General features: G+C 39.1%; 1 protein-coding gene across 3 annotated transcripts in view; it reads right to left on the bottom strand.

Annotated features, from left to right (window-relative positions):
• Positions 1–11,590, bottom strand: part of GRB14 (growth factor receptor bound protein 14) — a 125,477-nt gene extending 113,887 nt beyond the window's left edge. For all 3 annotated transcript variants that reach the window (XM_060016668.1, XM_060016667.1, XM_060016669.1), the window contains exons 1-2: positions 11,223–11,590; positions 9,828–9,960 (exon numbers count right to left, since the gene is read on the bottom strand). In XM_060016668.1, coding sequence (XP_059872651.1) covers positions 9,828–9,960; positions 11,223–11,413 — 324 coding nt within the window. In that variant the 5' untranslated portion in view covers positions 11,414–11,590. The remainder of the gene's footprint in view (positions 1–9,827; positions 9,961–11,222) is intronic.
• Between the last annotated feature and the right edge of the window lie 6,812 nt (positions 11,591–18,402).

Raw genomic sequence — 18,402 nt, 5'->3', positions numbered from 1 at the left:
CCTCAAACCCTGTAAGCCAAGCACAACCAGGTGCATACTGAACCTATGCCAGCCTCCGATGTTCATAGCTAATCTCATACCCTTATTTCTAAGTTTAAATACAGTTTCACCACCCAACCTGGCCCCTCCCAGATACAATACTTTTTCTGACTCTCTATTATTTGGACCTAGACTTTGATGCACAATTTCGAGTTTAACTAGCCCCTTCCTGCCCACATCATCTCCATAAAGGTAGCTCCTGTGCACCTTGTCCCATGGCACCCAAATGTTCTCTTCATCAATGGAGGTGTGGTAACCACGTGAGAAGATCTGAACAAAGACTGAGAGGGAACTGCTGGGGCCAATGGGACCAAAAAAGCCTCCCGTCTACTACGGAATCATTAGTACTTCAAGAGCCATTAGAATCACTTGCTTTAGGAATAGAATAAAATTGTAGCACTCTCAGGCCCAGAAAGTGTGGTTAATAGGCTCATATCACATCACTCAGCAGCGGCAGGACCATATTAAAAACTAAGTTTGTGGATTCCTAGTCCAATATCTTTCAATTACATCATATGGCCCCACATCTTTCCATAGAAACTGTATTAAAAAACTAGCACACAGGATGTTGTAAATCTACCATCTGGGGGAGCTATCGTGGGTTAAAAAACTTCTACTGCCTGCCCTAACAACCTAACCACCACATCTAACATTACATCTATGGAAAAATACATGTGAATCAACAACCAACTTAAAAAGGATCTTTTGGAATAGACAGAAGCATTTGTAAACTAGTTAAGAATGTTAATCCTCCTGTTTGTGTTTATTTTCTCTGTGGCTTTGAAAACTACTCAATGAGTGGAAGCAAAGGGGAGGACAAGAAGTAAAAGATGCTCTCCCTATGTCAGCTCACCCATTTGTCTTCTAAACTGATTCTGGAAGCTTCCCTTCCGCTCCCTTTCATTGGCAAAGACTTGTGGCCATTTCCTAGGTTCTCCATTGAGCCATCCCTTACCTAGAGTACCAAAAGGACAATTCCCAAGTCTGCTTATCCTTACTCAAATCAGTGTATACTTATACAATGGAGTTTATTACTGTGCCACATAAGCTGACATGATTCAAAGCAACAACCATAAAACTGCAGAAAGCTTTTTTATATTAAGATCCACATTTATATTGAACCATGAATGACTCCAATTTTCCTTCTCCTGATAGAACATAATATATGCCCCTAGGGAAAAACCAACCAGAAGCTGAGCTTTCAAAGAAGTAGAAAATAAAAGTTATGTTGCAGATAAAGGTTGGACTGCAAGTGTATCCTGCAAATTAACTAAAAATTAGAGGCAACCTTCAAACTGGAAATAAAACCTTGATGAGCAGAAGATCTGCTAGGCAATTTAAGTTTTAAAATAGGAAGAGACAGCTGTCTCTGTTACAGACAAAGGTAACTAGCATGAAGTAGGGAGGATCCTGAGTTGATAGCTCCTGTCATCAGAGGCTAAGGGACCTCAATAAGATGCAGGCTCAGGACAAGGACCAAGGAAGATGACCATCACTGTAGGGTGGCATCAACTGAAACCACTGTCAAATAAATGCCCTTCACGTGAATTAAATGCTTTGAGGCAAAGGAGTTGGATACTGTGAACTGTGGAGGCTAAGTCAGCCAAATTAATCAGTGGGTTACCATGTATCATTCATATATTATAAGAATTTGTTTATATGTCAACTGTTTTTTGCTTCAGCTTTTTTTCCCTAGGCTACTAGTTGTCCATTGTTTCCTCCCCACCTCCATACATCATACCTACTGAACCCGCACTTCCTACTCACAGAATTTGTTCCATAACGCTTGCTGAGTGAGCATCGGTCCAGGTCCCTGTGTCCCCTTGGCCAAAGCTGACTGAATAAGAGCGGAACACACGGGGCTAACAGCTCTCTCCAAAGACAGATTCCAGTCAGTTACCACATGCTAAACCAGTAATAGGAGGAGATATTTATTCCAATCGGGGTGGCCACTGGGGGCCACAGGCAGTGATATGCAATCAAGACAAGCAAGACTGTAGAGAAATGTCAGAGGATGAAATGGATTTAGAGAAAGAAGCAGAGACTATGTGCTGTTTTTATGGGAAAACAAAAGAGAGACAGTGGAGAAAGTGTCTTATATTTTCTGCAAATATATGAAATTTACGTTTCATTTTACGTTATATAGGATTTTGTAAAATGGCCAAGGGGACCTAAATACAATTGATATGCTGTTTACATAAATTTAAATTGCCAAAGACCTAATTTAAAAAGATTTTGAAACATAACCAGCTTGTAATTTGAGGATTTCATGTATCATTCCAACTAAGACAATTTGATTATGAATGATTTTAAATGATACCAAGGAATTTTTATTTTTGTTAGGGAATAATGGCATGTTGGTTAAATGAAAAAATGTACTTTTCAGCAATGCATACAAAACTAGGTAGGGATTCAGTGACAGGATGTCCAGGTTTTACTTTTTTTTAAGTAATTTATTTATTGTACTTCAACAAATACAATAAAAATTTCAAAAAGGAATAGATGAAGTAAATGAGACAAAATCTTGATAAATGCTGAATCTGGAAAACGAGAATATGAGGGCATAGTTCATTGCTTTCTACTTCTGTGTATATTGGAGAAATGAGTATTTGAGTTTGGATAATGCAGCAGCCACACAAGAACCACACATACAAGTTTCGCACGGTACAAATTAAGATCGTTACTGACATCATGAAGGAATGACATCAGAGGCCGTTTAATTTGGGGACAGAGATGAACTTATTTTTTGATAGTACCTGACATGTGAGATGAAAATGAAATCAAAGGCAGAGCATGTGGAAAATAATTTCTTAATTATTTGGAAGATAGTTTTTACTTTCCTGAGATATACAAAAAGGTTTAACTCAATTCGGAATAAACCAAAACCAGTGTGGTGAGGGGCAAACACATTCGGAAATCACATTCTTTTTTATCTCCCTTTGTCTAAACTGTGGAAGCATGGGCAAATCACTTCCTGTTTATGTACTTAAAAAAAATAATCTTAAAATGTGGATGACAGACCCACTTCCTGGCTTTAGTGTGACTGTGAACTACACACAAAATCTGGTTATTAATAAAACTAATAAACCTTACTTGTTGATAGATCAATTATTTGATAGATTTTTCATATCAATTTTAGGGAGAAGAAGGAAGAAAGCTAGAGGAAAAAAACACAAAGAGACAGTTATATTTGAGGAAGGAAAAAAAAAAACAGGCATCCAGGTCCTTAGGTGGAAATTATCAAATGGCATTTGTTGCCTCTGCTTTTGTATTATGGGCAGAGTTGTAACTAACAACAATTGATATAGGTTTATTACTGTGCTACTCTTATGGTTCTCAATTTCTGTGGAAATTGTACCTTCCTAAGAAAGGGCCATCAAAGCCTCAAGAAATCCAATTTTCATACCTCAACAAAATAAAGGCCATATATGACAAACCCACAACCAACATCATTCTCAATGGTGAAAAACTGAAACCATTTCCTCTAAGATCAGGAACATGACAAGGCTGTGCACTCTCACCACTATTATTCAACATAGTTTTAGAAGTTTTAGCCACAGCAATCAAAGAAGAAAAAGAAATAAAAGGAATCCAAATTGGAAAAGAAGTAAAGCTGTCACTGTTTGCAGATGACATGATACTATACATAGAGAATCCTAAAGATGCTACCAGAAAACTACTAGAGCTAATCTATGAATTTGGTAAAGTAGCACAGAAATCTCTTGCATTCCTATACACTAATGATGAAAACACTGAAAGAGAAATTAAGGAAACACTACCATTTACCACTGCAACAAAAAGAATAAAATACCTAGGAATAAACCTACCTAAGGAGACAAAAGACCTGTATGCAGAAAACTATAAGACACTGATGAAAGAAATTAAAGATGATACAAACAGATGGAGAGATACACCATGTTCTTGGATTGGAAGAATCAACATTGTGAAAGTGACTATACTACCCAAAGCGATCTACAGATTCAATGCAATCCCTATCAAACTACCAATGGCATTTTTCACAGAACTAGAGCAAAAAATTTCACAATTTGTATGGAAACACAAAAGACCCCGAATAGCCAAAGAAATCTTGAGAAAGAAAAATGGCGTTGCAGGAATCAGGCTCCTGGACTTCAGACTATACTACAAAGCTACAGTAATCAAGACAGTATGGTACTGGCCCAAAAACAGAAATATTGATCAATGGAACAGGATAGAAAGCCCAGAGATAAACCCACACATATATGGTCACCTTAGTTTTGATAAAGGAGGCAAGATTACACAATGGAGAAAAGACAGCCTTTTCAATAAGTGATGCTGGGAAAACTGGACAGCTACATGTAAAAGAATGAAATTAGAACACTCTCTAACACCATACACAAAAATAAACTCAAAATGGATTAAAGACCTAAATGTAAGACCAGACACTATCAAACTCTGAGAGGAAAACATAGGCATAAGACATAAGTCACAGCAAGATCCTTTTTGACCCCACCTCCTAGAGAAATGGAAATAAAACAAAAATAAACAAATGGGACGTAATGAAACTTAAAAGCTTTTGCACAGCAAAGGAAACCATAAACAAGATGAAAAGACAACCCTCAGAATGGGAGAAAATATTTGCAAATGAAGCAACTGACAAAGGATTAATCTCCAAAATGTACAGGCAGCTCATGCAGCTTGTAATCAAAACAACAAACAACCCAATCCAAAAATGGGCAGAAGACCTAAACAGACATTTCTCCAAAGAAGATACACAGATTGCCAACAAACACATGAAAGGATGCTCAACATCACTAATCATTAGAGAAATGCAAATCAAAACTACAATGAGGGGGCTTCCCTGGTGGCTTAGTGGTTGAGAGTCTGCCTGCCGATGCAGGGGACGTGGGTTCGTGCCCCAGTCTGGGAGGATCCCACATGCCGCGGAGCAGCTGGGCCCGTGAGCCCTGGCCACTAAGCCTGTGCGTCTGGACCCTGTGGTCCGCAGTGGGAGAGGACACAGCAGTGAGAGGCCCGCGTACAGCAAAAAAAAAAAAAAACTACAATGAGGTATCACCTCACACTAGTCAGAATGGCCATCATCGAAAAATCTACAAACAATAAATGCTGGAGAGGGTGTGGAGAAAAGAGAACCCTGTTGCACTGTTGGTGGGAATGCAAATTGATACAGCCACTATGGAGAACAGTATGGAGGTTCCTTAACAAGCTAATAATAGAAATACCATACAACCCAGCAATCCCACTACTGGGCATATACCCTAAGAAAACCATAATTCAAAAAGAGTCAAGTACCACAGTGTTCATTGAAGCTCTATTTACAATAGCCAGGACATGGAAGCAACCTAAGTGTCCATCGACAGATGAATGGATAAAGAAGATGTGTCATATATATACAATGGAATATTACTCAGCCATAAAAAGAAACGAAACTGAGTTATTTGTAGTGAGGTGGATGGACCTAGAGTCTGTCATACAGAGTGAAGTCAGTCAGAAAGAGAAAAACAAATACCGTATGCTAACATATATATGTAATCTAAAAAAAAAAAATAAATGGTTCTGAAGAAACTAGGGGCAGGACAGGAATAAAGACGCAGATGTAGAGAATGGACTTGAGGACATGGGGAGGGGGAAGGATAAGCTGGGACAAAGTGAGAGAGTGGCATGGACATATATACACTAACAAATGTAAAACAGATAGCTAGTGGGAAGCAGCCGCATAGCATAGGGAGATCAGCTCGGTGCTTTGTGACCACCTAGAGGGGTGGGATAGGGAGGGTAGGAGGGAGACGCAAGAGGGAGGAGATATGGGGATATATGTATACATATAGCTGATTCACTTTGTTATACAGCAGAAACTAACACAACATTGTAAAGCAATTATACTCCAGTAAAGATGTTAAAAATAAATAAGTCATGGGGATGTAATGCATGGTGACTACAGTTAATAATACTATATTGTAGTATTGTATACTATATATACTATATATATCGTATATTGTATACTGTATATATTGTATACTATATTGTATAATAATACTATATTGTATATTTGAAAGTTGCTAAGAGTAGATCTTAAAAGTTCTCATCACCAGAAAAAAAAAATTTGTAACTACGTATGGATAGATGTTAACTAGACTTATTGTGATCATTTCAGAATATATACAAATATCAAATCATTATCTTGTACACCTGAAATTAATATAATGTTATATCTCACTTTATATATCTCAGTTTAAAAATAATTTTAATAGAAAATTTAAAAATTAAAAAAAAAAAGAAATCTGATTTTCAGGTCCTAGCTGTGACACCATCAGCCACATAGCATTTCTTAGCCTCAACTTACTCATCTGTAAAAGAAGAGTGCTTCACCTAGATCATCTCAAAGATCTCTTCCAGCTTGAACATTCCATGACACACTGTTTTTCACAGGTGATTTTTTATCTTTAAAATCTTCAGTAGCTTTATTTTGAATTAGTTATCCTACATAAATCCTGGAAAGCAATTAAGCAGAGCTACTACACAAACTGAGTCCAAGCACAAAAATAACCTGGGGGGAGACAAACTCGAGAAAAGAACTAATTCTTTTGCAAGGGGCAAATATATCTTATTCTTTCCCCTTCTTCAAATAATAAGTGCTAAAGCATGATTTCCTGGTAAATTTCAATCAGAAATAGAAAAAAAAGTAAGACACCTAAATTCATAAGTTAAGTCACTTTTCATATAAAGTTTAAATTGCAGGTAACTTTTCTGAACCATGTATATGGAGCATACACTTTAAATCTGCTTCATTGATAAACACAAAGAAATATGCTTTAAAAATATATCTGGCCAGTACTATTAAAAAAAAGTGGGGAGAGGGAATAAAGAATCCAGATTTTAGCTCAATCTAGTTCTTATTTTAAAATAAAAATACTGCAAGCATACAGTATTGTATACTTTGAGACATTTTATTTGCAAAAAGAGATAAAGCATATCCTATTTGCAGCTTCAATGCATTTTACCACTCATGCATTATGGAGACATCTCAAATTGTAAAAAAAAAAAAAATATTTATGGCCTGTAAAATGATTTTTGACTGTGGTTTTGAAAGGCCACATGAAATTTAACGTTTCCAGTCTGGATTCTTTCAAACTTTCTGGTCATTTATTTATAAGTAACAAGTGCAATTCTTCACTCTTTCTATGGGGAGAAAAGAATTGCTAAAATGACTGGAATGGTTAAACAAAACAAATGAAAGAGAGACTATAAAGAAATGAGACATCGTCTCCTATAATGTTTCAGTCATAAATAATAGTCAATAGAAACCTAGCACATATAGTCATTTACCTCATCTCAACCAAAGGTCAGAGATAATTGGGCCTGAAATATCATCTTGTAAAAGGGTAATCTGTGTCACAAAGACACTGAGCTTGGGAGAATTACTGACAGAGTCATCTGTTCCCAAAACCTCCCTCATTCCAAAGAACTGAGCATATACAAAGGAATAAAAATAAAGGATCAGTTCTAAATGCAAAGTCCAGGTGGGGAAAAGGGAACATAAAAGAATGCAAAAAGGAACCTTCCTCTTCCCCAACTCTGGGATAACCTTCTCTTCATGGGGACCCCCAACCTTTGGGCCAAGGAAGACAGAGGGAGCAGGAAAGGCACTTCTCAGGTGGAAACACCCCTTTGGGACTGGTCTCCAGGAGTCAGGCCAGAACTCTGCTCCTGCAACAGCACAGCTGTCTGTGTGGGCGCAGTGCTCTCTGAAAAGGTCACCATGGAAACAGGACACAAGGCTGAAGCAGGAAACTGGTCAGAGTCAAGGGTAGCATAGCACCCTTTTCCCATGTTGCCGATTTGCTAAACCTGATCTGAAGAAATGTTATTCCCCAAGATCAGACGTCTTACTCTAGGCTGATGACTACCCATACTTAGGCCACAACCTTTACTTGACCCTGACACTCACACCCACTCTCTTTCTCGTTTTTCTCCCTCTAGTAACTTAAGCATAAAACATTCTCTCCCTATTCAAAACAAACGCTGCCCCTTGGACACATCGGGTAGATGAGGCATTCTCCCAGTGCTCATTCACAAAATTAAAGTCGGAGTAGACCCCATCCTCTCTCCTTCCTCTGTTCAACTCCTAAGTCTTAACCCAACCCCGAATCAAAGTCACACCTTGATAAACACCCTTCGAATGGCATTTTTGCCCAGCTCAGTGCCTCAGTGCCTAGGATGGTGCAAGGAACATAGCAGGCCCTCCATAAATAGGGAAACAATGTATTAAATTCCCCAAATGCCTATTACGCCATCATCAGATATTTCCTTTTCCCATTCTGGATCATAGGGACAGTCCAGAATCGATCTTTTCCACCACCATGACGCACAGACAAATCTATCATCTACATTCCCATCTTATATCTTAACCCCAAAGCCAAGCTCTTAAAAGGCCCAGACATTTCAGCAGGGCTGTTTTTTCCTTGGGCTCTGTCTTTACAGCTCTTGAAAGAGTCTCCTCCTTGATCATCTCCCCATCAAAAGTCTCAGTCCCACATACTGAAGGACTTGCCTCCCCCATCAAAGACTCTAATTCAGAACATACCTCTGCTCCGGGAATATTTACTCCCACTTTCTCCAATCCTTATCCAAAAAGCACATGTACCAATTAAACTGCAACCCCCTCCCTCCCCCCAAAAAAACAAGTATATAAGCCTTATTATACCAGACATCCATCAAAATACAACATCCCATGGAATGCTTCTCTACTGTCTCTATTATTACTGTATGTTATCAAGAATTCATCTATTTCCTGGGGCATTTCCTTCATTCCTAAAACTATAAACACACATTATTGAACCCACCACAGGTAGTAAAAGTGCTGAAAAAACAAAAGAGAACAACAGATGAGGGAAAATAATTGACTGTCTTCTCCTCTCTGTTCATTATCCCTCTCCTTGTTGCAAGCATCTGACTATTTAAATTTATTGTTTCTACCCTTGCAAGAACAAGGTACATTTTACATAGTGAAGCTTCTCTTTGTTTTGTTGATTCAAAATTGGGAGAAAGCATATTCAAAAGAGATGGGATTATCCTAGGATACACTAATTTTTTTTTCAAAAAATGTATAATTATTTTGGATCTCCCCATAGTTGCTTGGTCCTTGATGTTTAATTTGCTCAAGTCAGTCCCAAAATAGAAACTTGAAAAGAAAGAAAATCATAAAAATTAAGTTCATAAGCTAATCATCACTTATAAGTCATCTGCCTTCTGCAGCCAGTAGCCTCCAAACTGAGGAATTCGCTGAAATGAAAGAAAACCTGCGGAGTCCAAAACTCCTATTACCTTTCACCACAGTTCACCATTATCACTTTCCTTTAGTAAATAACATTGGCTTGGGTTGAAAAGGTGAAAGATTAAAGAAGGTATTAAAAGAACCAGTCAATTCCCTTCTCACCCCAACACCACTGCCAGCCCTTCCAATTTCTGACTTAAAATCGTTCAGCTGTTATCATATATAACTCTCCCACCTACAATGTGAAGAATAATAGCTCCCAGGCTCTGTACTTTACATATATTCTTTCATTTAACGCATCCCAAAAGTCTGACATGTAAGTTTTAAAGTTCCCATTATACAGATGTGAAAACTGAGACCCTGAAGGAAACTAATGGCTACGAACTATATCAGTCAATAGGGTTATTTAAAATAGGCCATGCTGATACTTTGTTAATAGTGTAAGAGTATCTTAAAGACTAAATGGATGTAGAATTCCTAAGATTTTTGAATTAGAACACTTTTAAATGCATACCTGTTTTTTCCTTGAATTTGCTTTGGGAAACAGGCCTGCTGACAACACAGATGTAAATGGAGAGCAGCATAGCTCAGGAAAAGGGTTTGGAATAGATGGCATTTCCAGAACATCAAGATCTTTCTTTTTTCTCCTACACCAAGAGAACATAGAATGTAATTTACATAAAACAGAATGTAAAATATAATTGCTGTCAGGATTAAAAAGTTAAGGCCAGCATGCACCACTCTGTAACAACACTAGTATTATATAAAGTATATGGCAAAGGTCTGTGGTATACTTTCTATGGGTCAAAATAAGTTAGTTAATTGATATAAATCAATCTTCTTTTGTATTCCTTTTTTGGGGGCCTTTAAAAAAAAATCACCAGGCCTGGAAACCCCATTTCCAGCACTTCTGATAATTTTCCTGAAGCTGAAATACAGACTACAGAATGATTGATGCAAAAATCATCCTGAGGAGCTAGACATTGTTTTGCATCCACTAAATTGACAAAGTCTATAAACTTTTACTGAATTCATCCCTATGCTATTTTACTAATCACTTTTGGAAGTTATGGTTTATTAATTATAGCGGTGGTTCATTGCACTTCAAATTTCATTCACAATGTTGCCCACACACAGTCTGTTGATTTTTCAAGTGCTTATAGATACTAAACTGCAAGGCAGTGTTTTTGAGAAGGTTAAGTGAATATAACTTGCTAGTGTTAATGTACTCTAGTCCACTGCGGAGTAATTTTAACTTCAGTGAAGTTGAAGCACTTTGAAAATCTGAAGAAGAAAAAAAAAAAAAGCACCACTTAAATGTATGAATATAAAGGACTACAGATTTTTGTATTGTTGCATCCTTTTTCTTTCCTGAAGTATGTGCGAAATTGTGAACTCTACAGGCACTTAGTGCTGAATGCTATGGAGACTGGGAAACCTTTTAAAGCCTCTATTCTTTCCTGCTGAACAGCGAGACTGCTCAAATGTCAATCCGTGCTTTGCCTCTCCAGGGTCGCTGTAAGACTCTATGTGGGAGGTGAACTCATTTATTCTATGATTTTTTAAATATATGAAAGAAAAGGATTTTTTTTTTTTTTTAATGCAGGACCACGAAGCAAGAAGGAAGGGGGCTGGCCAGCCTGGGGCTCGGCCTCCTAGTTCACACCGACGGGCAGAGGCGAGAGAGATCCGAAGCTCTCAATGAAACGGTGATGCTATTTATAAGGCGCCGAGAGATCGCAATGTCCTGCTGATCCGGTAGGAGCCAGCTCAAAGGCAATTGTCTTCAGAGAGTTTCACAAACTTGGCCCCGCTCTGGGCACATGGCTCGCCCCCTAGGACCGCCTCCTCACCCCTTCGCCGGCTGCCAACCCAGGACACTCCCCCGCGCCCTCCGAGGGCTGCCTACCTGTCTGCAGCACAGCCGCGGGTCCCGTCCGGAGGGGGCAGGAGCGCCCGCGCGTGCAGCCAGGGTGCCGGCACCAGGTCGCGGGCGTCGCCCCTCCCCTGGGCAGCGCCGCACACCTGGGCGGCCAGCGGCGAGTCCCGGGCAGCCGCCCGACCCGCGGCGCTCTGCCCATCTTGCAGGGAAGTGGTCATTGTCGCCGGCCGGGAAGCTCGGGCGTCATGGGAGACCCGGCGCGTGGGGAGAAGGAGGTCGGGCGGCGGGAGGCGAGGTGCCGGCTCGGCAGCCCGAGCACGCTGCAGGTGCGGTGGCCTCGCCGCCTGCGCTCCGGGCCGGGGCGGCTGAGAGGCTCGGCCGGGCGGTAGGCGAGGCGGCGGGGGAGGGGAGGGGGCGGAGGAGGAGGGTGGGGAGAGGGGAGGAGCGGCCGGTGGGTGGGGGCCGCGGGCGGCGGGGCGAGGCGCAGTGGGGGCGGGGAGGGCGCCGGGCGGGCCCTGCTCGGGGTCTGGGGCGCTGGGGGGCGCTGGCTCGGAGCCCGCGCCACCCGCGCGGGGCCCTGGCTACCGGCGCCCGAGCTCCGGGCCGCCGCCTCCCCAGGTGGGCGCCCGAGCGCGAGGCTGAGCCCGAGGTCGGGGCGGGCCCGCGCCGCGGGAGGTGGGACCCGTGTGAGCCGGCGCTCGCGCAGGGCCGGCTTGGCCGACCGCGGGCGGGGCAGGGGTCTGGGCAGCCCTGACCCCCAGACTCTTTCATTCTTCCTGCTCTGCTGTGTGAGATCACCTAAGCTGTCGCCGGGCCGCCATGACAGGCCCCACCGTGCCTGGAGGCCAGGGGACCAGGGGGCCAGGTTTGTCCCAGTCTTTACCCCCACGTGCCTCTTCTTCCTTCCACTCCGCAGCTAAACACACGGGCGTGGGGAAGGGGTGGACGGAGACCAGGGAGTACAATCAGTGTAGAAAACTACTGAGATGTTTGAGGATTCTTAGTAAGGTATGAGTAAACCTGACGTTATCTTGGGAATTAGAAAAATTATTAATTTTCTTCTGATAAGAGTAGCTCTCATTTGCTGAGTCCCCACTCTGCCTAGTACTGCTCCACCTCACAACAGCCTTATAAATTAGATGTTTACCCCATTTTACAGTCAAGGAAATTGGGGCTCAGTGTCATGGAGTACCTGGTACAACATAGGGCTAGTAATAGTGCAGTCAGGCTTCCAACCCAGAAGATTCCATCCTCACCATCCAGACTGTTTGAAGTGGTAATTACATTAGGCTCACCCTCTGAGGTAAGGCAACCCTACTCTGAATTCTTGGGTAGTAATTCTGTTTCTGCTCTTCTGGAATTGCCCCCATACCACTGCACTATTTGGGATTTTCACGTGTTTCACACACTCTTTGTTCTTTGACCGAATTAGGTTAACATTCTGTCCCTGGCATCTGTTACACCAGGTTTTCTTAACCTTCACAACCTCTGCCCAGGGAAAGGCAAACACTGCCTCCTGAAGAAACTGGCAAAATCCCCTCCTCCATATCTGTGTGGTCACACACACACACACACACACACACACCCCCTTGGCACCAACCACTGCTGACACCCAGAGTTTCCTCACCCCCAGCCTGTGAGAAACCTGGAGTACTCCACTGAGGCAGGAAATCTTTGAGTCAAAGAGCTTACAGAATCCAAGTTCTTCATTTTTCTGATGTCAAAATTAAGACCCAATAAAGAGCAGTACTGGCCTGGGTCACACATTGGGTGTGGTCTGCAGGACACTTTATACAATGCAATGGCTAAGCCCAGTAGTTCCCCTGAGGGATAAAATCAGTACTACTAATCATTATAGCTAACATATTGATGCTGTGTGCCAGGCAAAGCCCTCATTCCCATCCCATTCCCTGAAGTATGGTCTGGATTCCGTATGTGGGTTTTAAGAGAGTTTAATGTAAAAGCATACAGATATGTTGAGGTCATTCCAGCAAAATAAAAAAGAGTCATGTATTTGCAGATAACTTGAGCTAAAGACATAAAGAAGTATACTTTCATCATCATGATCATCATCAATCATTCCTATTTTCATCCAAAAGTCCTGCAGGCAACCATTGCTCCTTTCTAAAAATGATATAGTTTGAGCATTCTAACAGGAAAGTGAATCAGTGGCTGGCGTTTATCCCCTCTCTCTTCTCAACAACTCTTTCTCCTTCTGTCTCTCATACACACACACACAGAGAGAAAGAGAGAGACAGAGAGAGAGCAGACAGTCTTTTTTGCCAGAGAAAAGTAGGTGGAAACTGTATCTTTGGAATCACTGGAAATACTATTGCCCAGTAGTATTCCACTTCCCAGCATAAATTTTTAACCTTGAGAAAGAGTATTCATTGGTTAGAATGAAATCTCATTTGTGTCTCCCCTCTCTGGGCATTTTCTCATTTAGTGGAAATCCAGGGAGTATCCACTTGCAGGCTTTATGCTCCTTCTCTAACTTCCATGGGTAAAAATTGTTATACCTGTGGTAACTGGGGACAAAAAGAAAAAGAACAAATCTCTGAAGAATGAGAACCTAAATAATTTTGTCTTGTAGATTGACGTTAAGATTGAGTTTACTCCCAGACACCTTGAAGATCTATACCAAGAATGATAGAATTCCCTCATTCACATTTTTGAAGCAAGCCAACAAGAAAACTAGCTTTTGTATCCAGGAGGTTTACAAAAAAAATGATTCTAAATAAAGAATTATGCAATATAAAAGGTGCAGAATACTACCAGACCTGGTACAACCTAAGAGAATACAGAGGCCTTTTTCTGTCAAAAGGAAGTTAAAAAGAGATTTTCCTTCCCATAACGAAGATATCTGAAACAATAAGGCAGATATCTTGGCACCAAAGAGCGAGTCCTCCCCTAGTGGCCCTTGTCCCTTTTGATTTGAGCCTGTAAAATGGCAAAGGAAGCAGTTTGATACAAAAATATCATCATAAAAAGATAAATTTGGCTATATTATATTAAGAACTTCTGTTTATCAAAAGATACCATTAAGAGATCTAAGATGTAAGACATAGAATGGGAGAATAGATTTACAAGACATAACATAAGGTAGGGCCTTCCTACCCCTAAGAAAAATATGTCCTCCTTGCTTTATTCTCTCCCTTTCTCATCAAATCAAATGGCTTAACCCTTTATACTGGGAAAGATAACACATGTACAGAAAAGAAGTTCACAAACAAAATTGTGTGATGAATTATCACAAGGGAAACACCGATGTCAGATCATGAAATGTATTATTGTCAGTCCTCCAAAAGTCCCGCCCTCCAATCCAGATTTTCAGAGTAATCAACTCATAGTTTAACCCATCCGTACTCACAATAGAGTAGGTTGTCTGGTTTGGAACTTTAAATGGATTCATGCAGTATGATCCTTTCGTGCTTGACTTGGTTCCCTTTACACGTTATTTACCATATTTTTCCATGTTTTTACAAGTATCTGTAGTTTTTCTAACTCTCCTATTGTACGTAAATACCACAATTCGTGTATCCATTCTACTACTGATAAACATCTGAGCTATTTCCAGATTTGTACTGTTATTAGTATTGTTGCAGTGAACATTTTGCACCCTTCTCTTGGTGCACATATGCATGCATTTCTGCATGGCATGTATGCAGGAGTTGGCATTGTGAGGTCATGGTGTGTCTATGCTCATCTCCTGTAGATTCTGCCTGTTTCTCAGATTAATTGTACCAATTTTCACGACCACCAGCAATGCATACCTTTCCCCAGTTCTTCACATCCTTGACAATTGGAATATTATTAGAATTTTTACAAGAGATATTCTGGTGCACGTACAGAGATACCTCATGGTGGAATTTGACTTTTCTTGATGACTCATGAGGTTGAGCACTTTTTCACGTGATTATTTGCCATTTGGACATTCTCTTTTGCTAAGTACCAATTCTCCTGCCCATTTTATGATGAGTTGTCTGTCTTTTTTCTTATTTGTTTTATATTCAAGTTACTAGCTATTTTTTAGTTATGTCTTGTAAATCTATTCTCCCATTCTATGTCTTACATCTTAGACCTCTTAATGGTATCTTTTGATAAACAGAAGTTCTTAATATAATATAGCCAAATTTATCTTTTTATGATGATATTTTTGTATACTGCTTAGAAATTTTCCCTATATATTGCAGAAATTTATCGTTTTGCTTTTCACATTTAAATCTGTGATCCACCTGATTTTTTTTTTCTAATAGTATGGAAGTGTGAAAATATAGAGGTTGTTTTATTTTTGTCCCCATAAATAGGTAATTGTCACAGGCTCATTCATTGAAAGGGTTATTCTTTCCTCACAACTTTACAGTGCCTCTTTTGTCTAATTCAATTGTTCATCTATCCATGGGTCTTTTCTGGGCTCTTTCTTCTATTCCATTGGTTTATTTATCAGTAGTTATGCCAATATCACATTGCCTTGATTACTATGATTTATAAAAGGTCTTAATGTTCAGTAAAACAAGACTTTTCATTTTATTCTTCTTCAGTCTATTAACTTTAGAATTAGATTCACAAGTTCTGCAAAGACCTGCAGGGATTTTGACTGGATTATATTAAATCTATAAATCAGTCTGGGGAGAAGTAATATTTTTAAAAAGGCACAATCCATGAAATTGCTATGTCTTTTCACTTGATTATATCTTTAATTTGTTGCAATGATGCTTCATGGTTTTTTTCATAGATACCTTACACATATATTGTTAAACATGTTCTTAGATATCTGATATTTTTACACTACTTTGGACACCTTTTTAAAATTTGATTTTCTATCATTTGTTGTTGATGAGAAAAACAACTGATTTCTGTGTATTGATCTTTTTTTACCACATAATTACTTTCACACATTAATTCTAGAAATTTTACTGAAAACATTCTTAGGTTTTCAATGTACATGACCATATTATCTGTGAATTATGACAGTTTTAATCATTGTCCTAATTTTTATATCTTTTATGTCTTTTTTTTAGTTTTACTACACTGCTTAGGAATTTGAGAACAATGTTGAATATGAATGTTGGTAGCACAGATTCCAGTCTTATTCCCCATCTCAAATGGATAGATACTAAATGTAATATTGTCATACCCTTATCATAAGGAAGGAGGGTTCCCTCATATTCCTTGTTTGCTAAGAATTTTTATCATGAGTGTATATTGAATATTATTAAACAGCATTTCTGCAACTACTGAGTTGATTATATGGTTTTCCTCCTTCATTCTATTGAAGTAATGAGTTATGTTGATTTTTTTTAATGGTAAACTAAACTTGCATTCATAGAATAAACACTACTCATTCTTTCTTACATTTTTTTTATGTTTGCTGATAATTGTTTATAATTTTTGCATCTATGTTCATGGATGAGATTGGCCTGTAATTTTTCTTTCTCATAATATTCTTATGAGGTTGGTATAAGGTTATGATGGCCTTATTATAGATGAGGAGTGTCCCTCTTTTTATCTTTCCTTAAAGAATGTATATATAACATTGGTGCTCTTTGTTCCTTAATAGTTAATACAATTTACTTATAAAGTAATTTGGCACCGTGGTTTTCTTTGCAGGAAAGTTTTTAATAAATGACTTAATATTTTTAATCGTTATAGGACTACTCTAATATTCTTATTTCTTCTAGTGTCGATTTGACAAGTAGCATTTTATAGGAATTCATCTCTTTCATCTAAATTTTCAAATGTTCTAGCAGAAAATTATTCATATTTTCTTCTTAACTTTTTAATACCTAAAGAATTTATTGTGTTGGCCTGTTCCTTATTCCTAACATTGGATATTTGTGCCTTCTCTTTTTTTTTGATTATATTCACCATGAATTTTAAAGCTTTTCAGGAATGACCTTATTGTCTGTTTGTGTTTGGTCTTGTTTATGTCTATTCTTATCTTTTCTATTTCCCTCCTTGCACTTTCTTTGGGTTTATTTGCTATTCTTTTTCTTTCCCTAAATTTTTCATGTGGATGCTTATAGCTCATTGATATTTAGCTTTTCATATTTTCTAATATTCACATTTAAAGACATGTATTTCCTCTCAGGTATGACCATAGCTGTATCTCTCAAGCTTTAATGAGCTGTATTTTGATTATTATTCAGTTCAATGTGTTTTCCATTATGATAGAGTTTTTCTAGCTGTCTTTTTGTTTTGTTCTTTTTTTTTTTTTTTGCGGTACGTGGGCCTCTCACTGTTGTGGTCTCTCCCGTTGTGGAGCACAGGCTCCGGATGCACAGGCTCAGCGGCCATGGCTCATGGGCCCAGCCGCTCCGCGGCATGTGGGATCCTCCCGGACCGGGGCACGAACCCGTGTCCCCTGCACCGGCAGGCGGACTCTCAACCACTGCGCCACCAGGGAAACCCTCTTTTTTTAATATATAGTTTAATTTCCTTGTTGTCACAGAATATATATGATTTCAGTTCTTTGAAATTTGTTGAAACTTGCTTTTTGGCCCAGCATATGATCAACATTTATAATAGTATGTGTGTGCTTGAAATGAAGGTATTTTCTGTGGTTGTTGGATTTATTGTTTTACATATATATATAAAACATGTCAATTAGGTCAAATGTGTCAACCATGTTGTTTAAATTCTCTGTATTCATAATGATTTTTTATTTGTTTATTCTACCATATTCTGAGAAATGTTATATTAAAATCCCCCAGTATGATTGTGGATTTTTTTTTTTTACTGTATACGTTCTATTTTGCTTTATAGGTGTTAAAGCTATATTTTTAGAAGTTAATTTTAGTATATTATTTTACAAATTTAGAATTAGTAGGTCTTCTTGGTAAATTGAAGCAGTGAGCATTTTGAGGTGTTCACCTTTATCTCTAGTAACTTTTCTGCCTTCACGTTTTTGTCTGATATTAATACAGTTTGGCTGATGTTTTATGGTACATCTTTTGTCCATACTTTGTGTCAACATTTTTTTTATCTCCATTTTTAGAAATGTCTTTTGTAAATGACATATGATTAAGTCTCTTTGGTCATTTGGTTTTTATCCAAGTAGATGATCATTGCTTTCAATTGAAGAACATTTTGGGTTAAATCTCTATCCCAAGAAGTGCTATCTCCTTATCTAACCATTTCTGTCTTCCTTTTCCCCTTCTTTCGTATCTTCTCTTGGATTATTTTGTATTATTTCATGTTTTCCCCT

This window comes from Delphinus delphis, chromosome 7, assembly GCF_949987515.2.
Source record: "Delphinus delphis chromosome 7, mDelDel1.2, whole genome shotgun sequence".
NCBI classification, from domain to species: Eukaryota; Metazoa; Chordata; class Mammalia; order Artiodactyla; family Delphinidae; genus Delphinus; species Delphinus delphis.
This window is presented reverse-complemented; position numbering and strand designations above follow the sequence as displayed.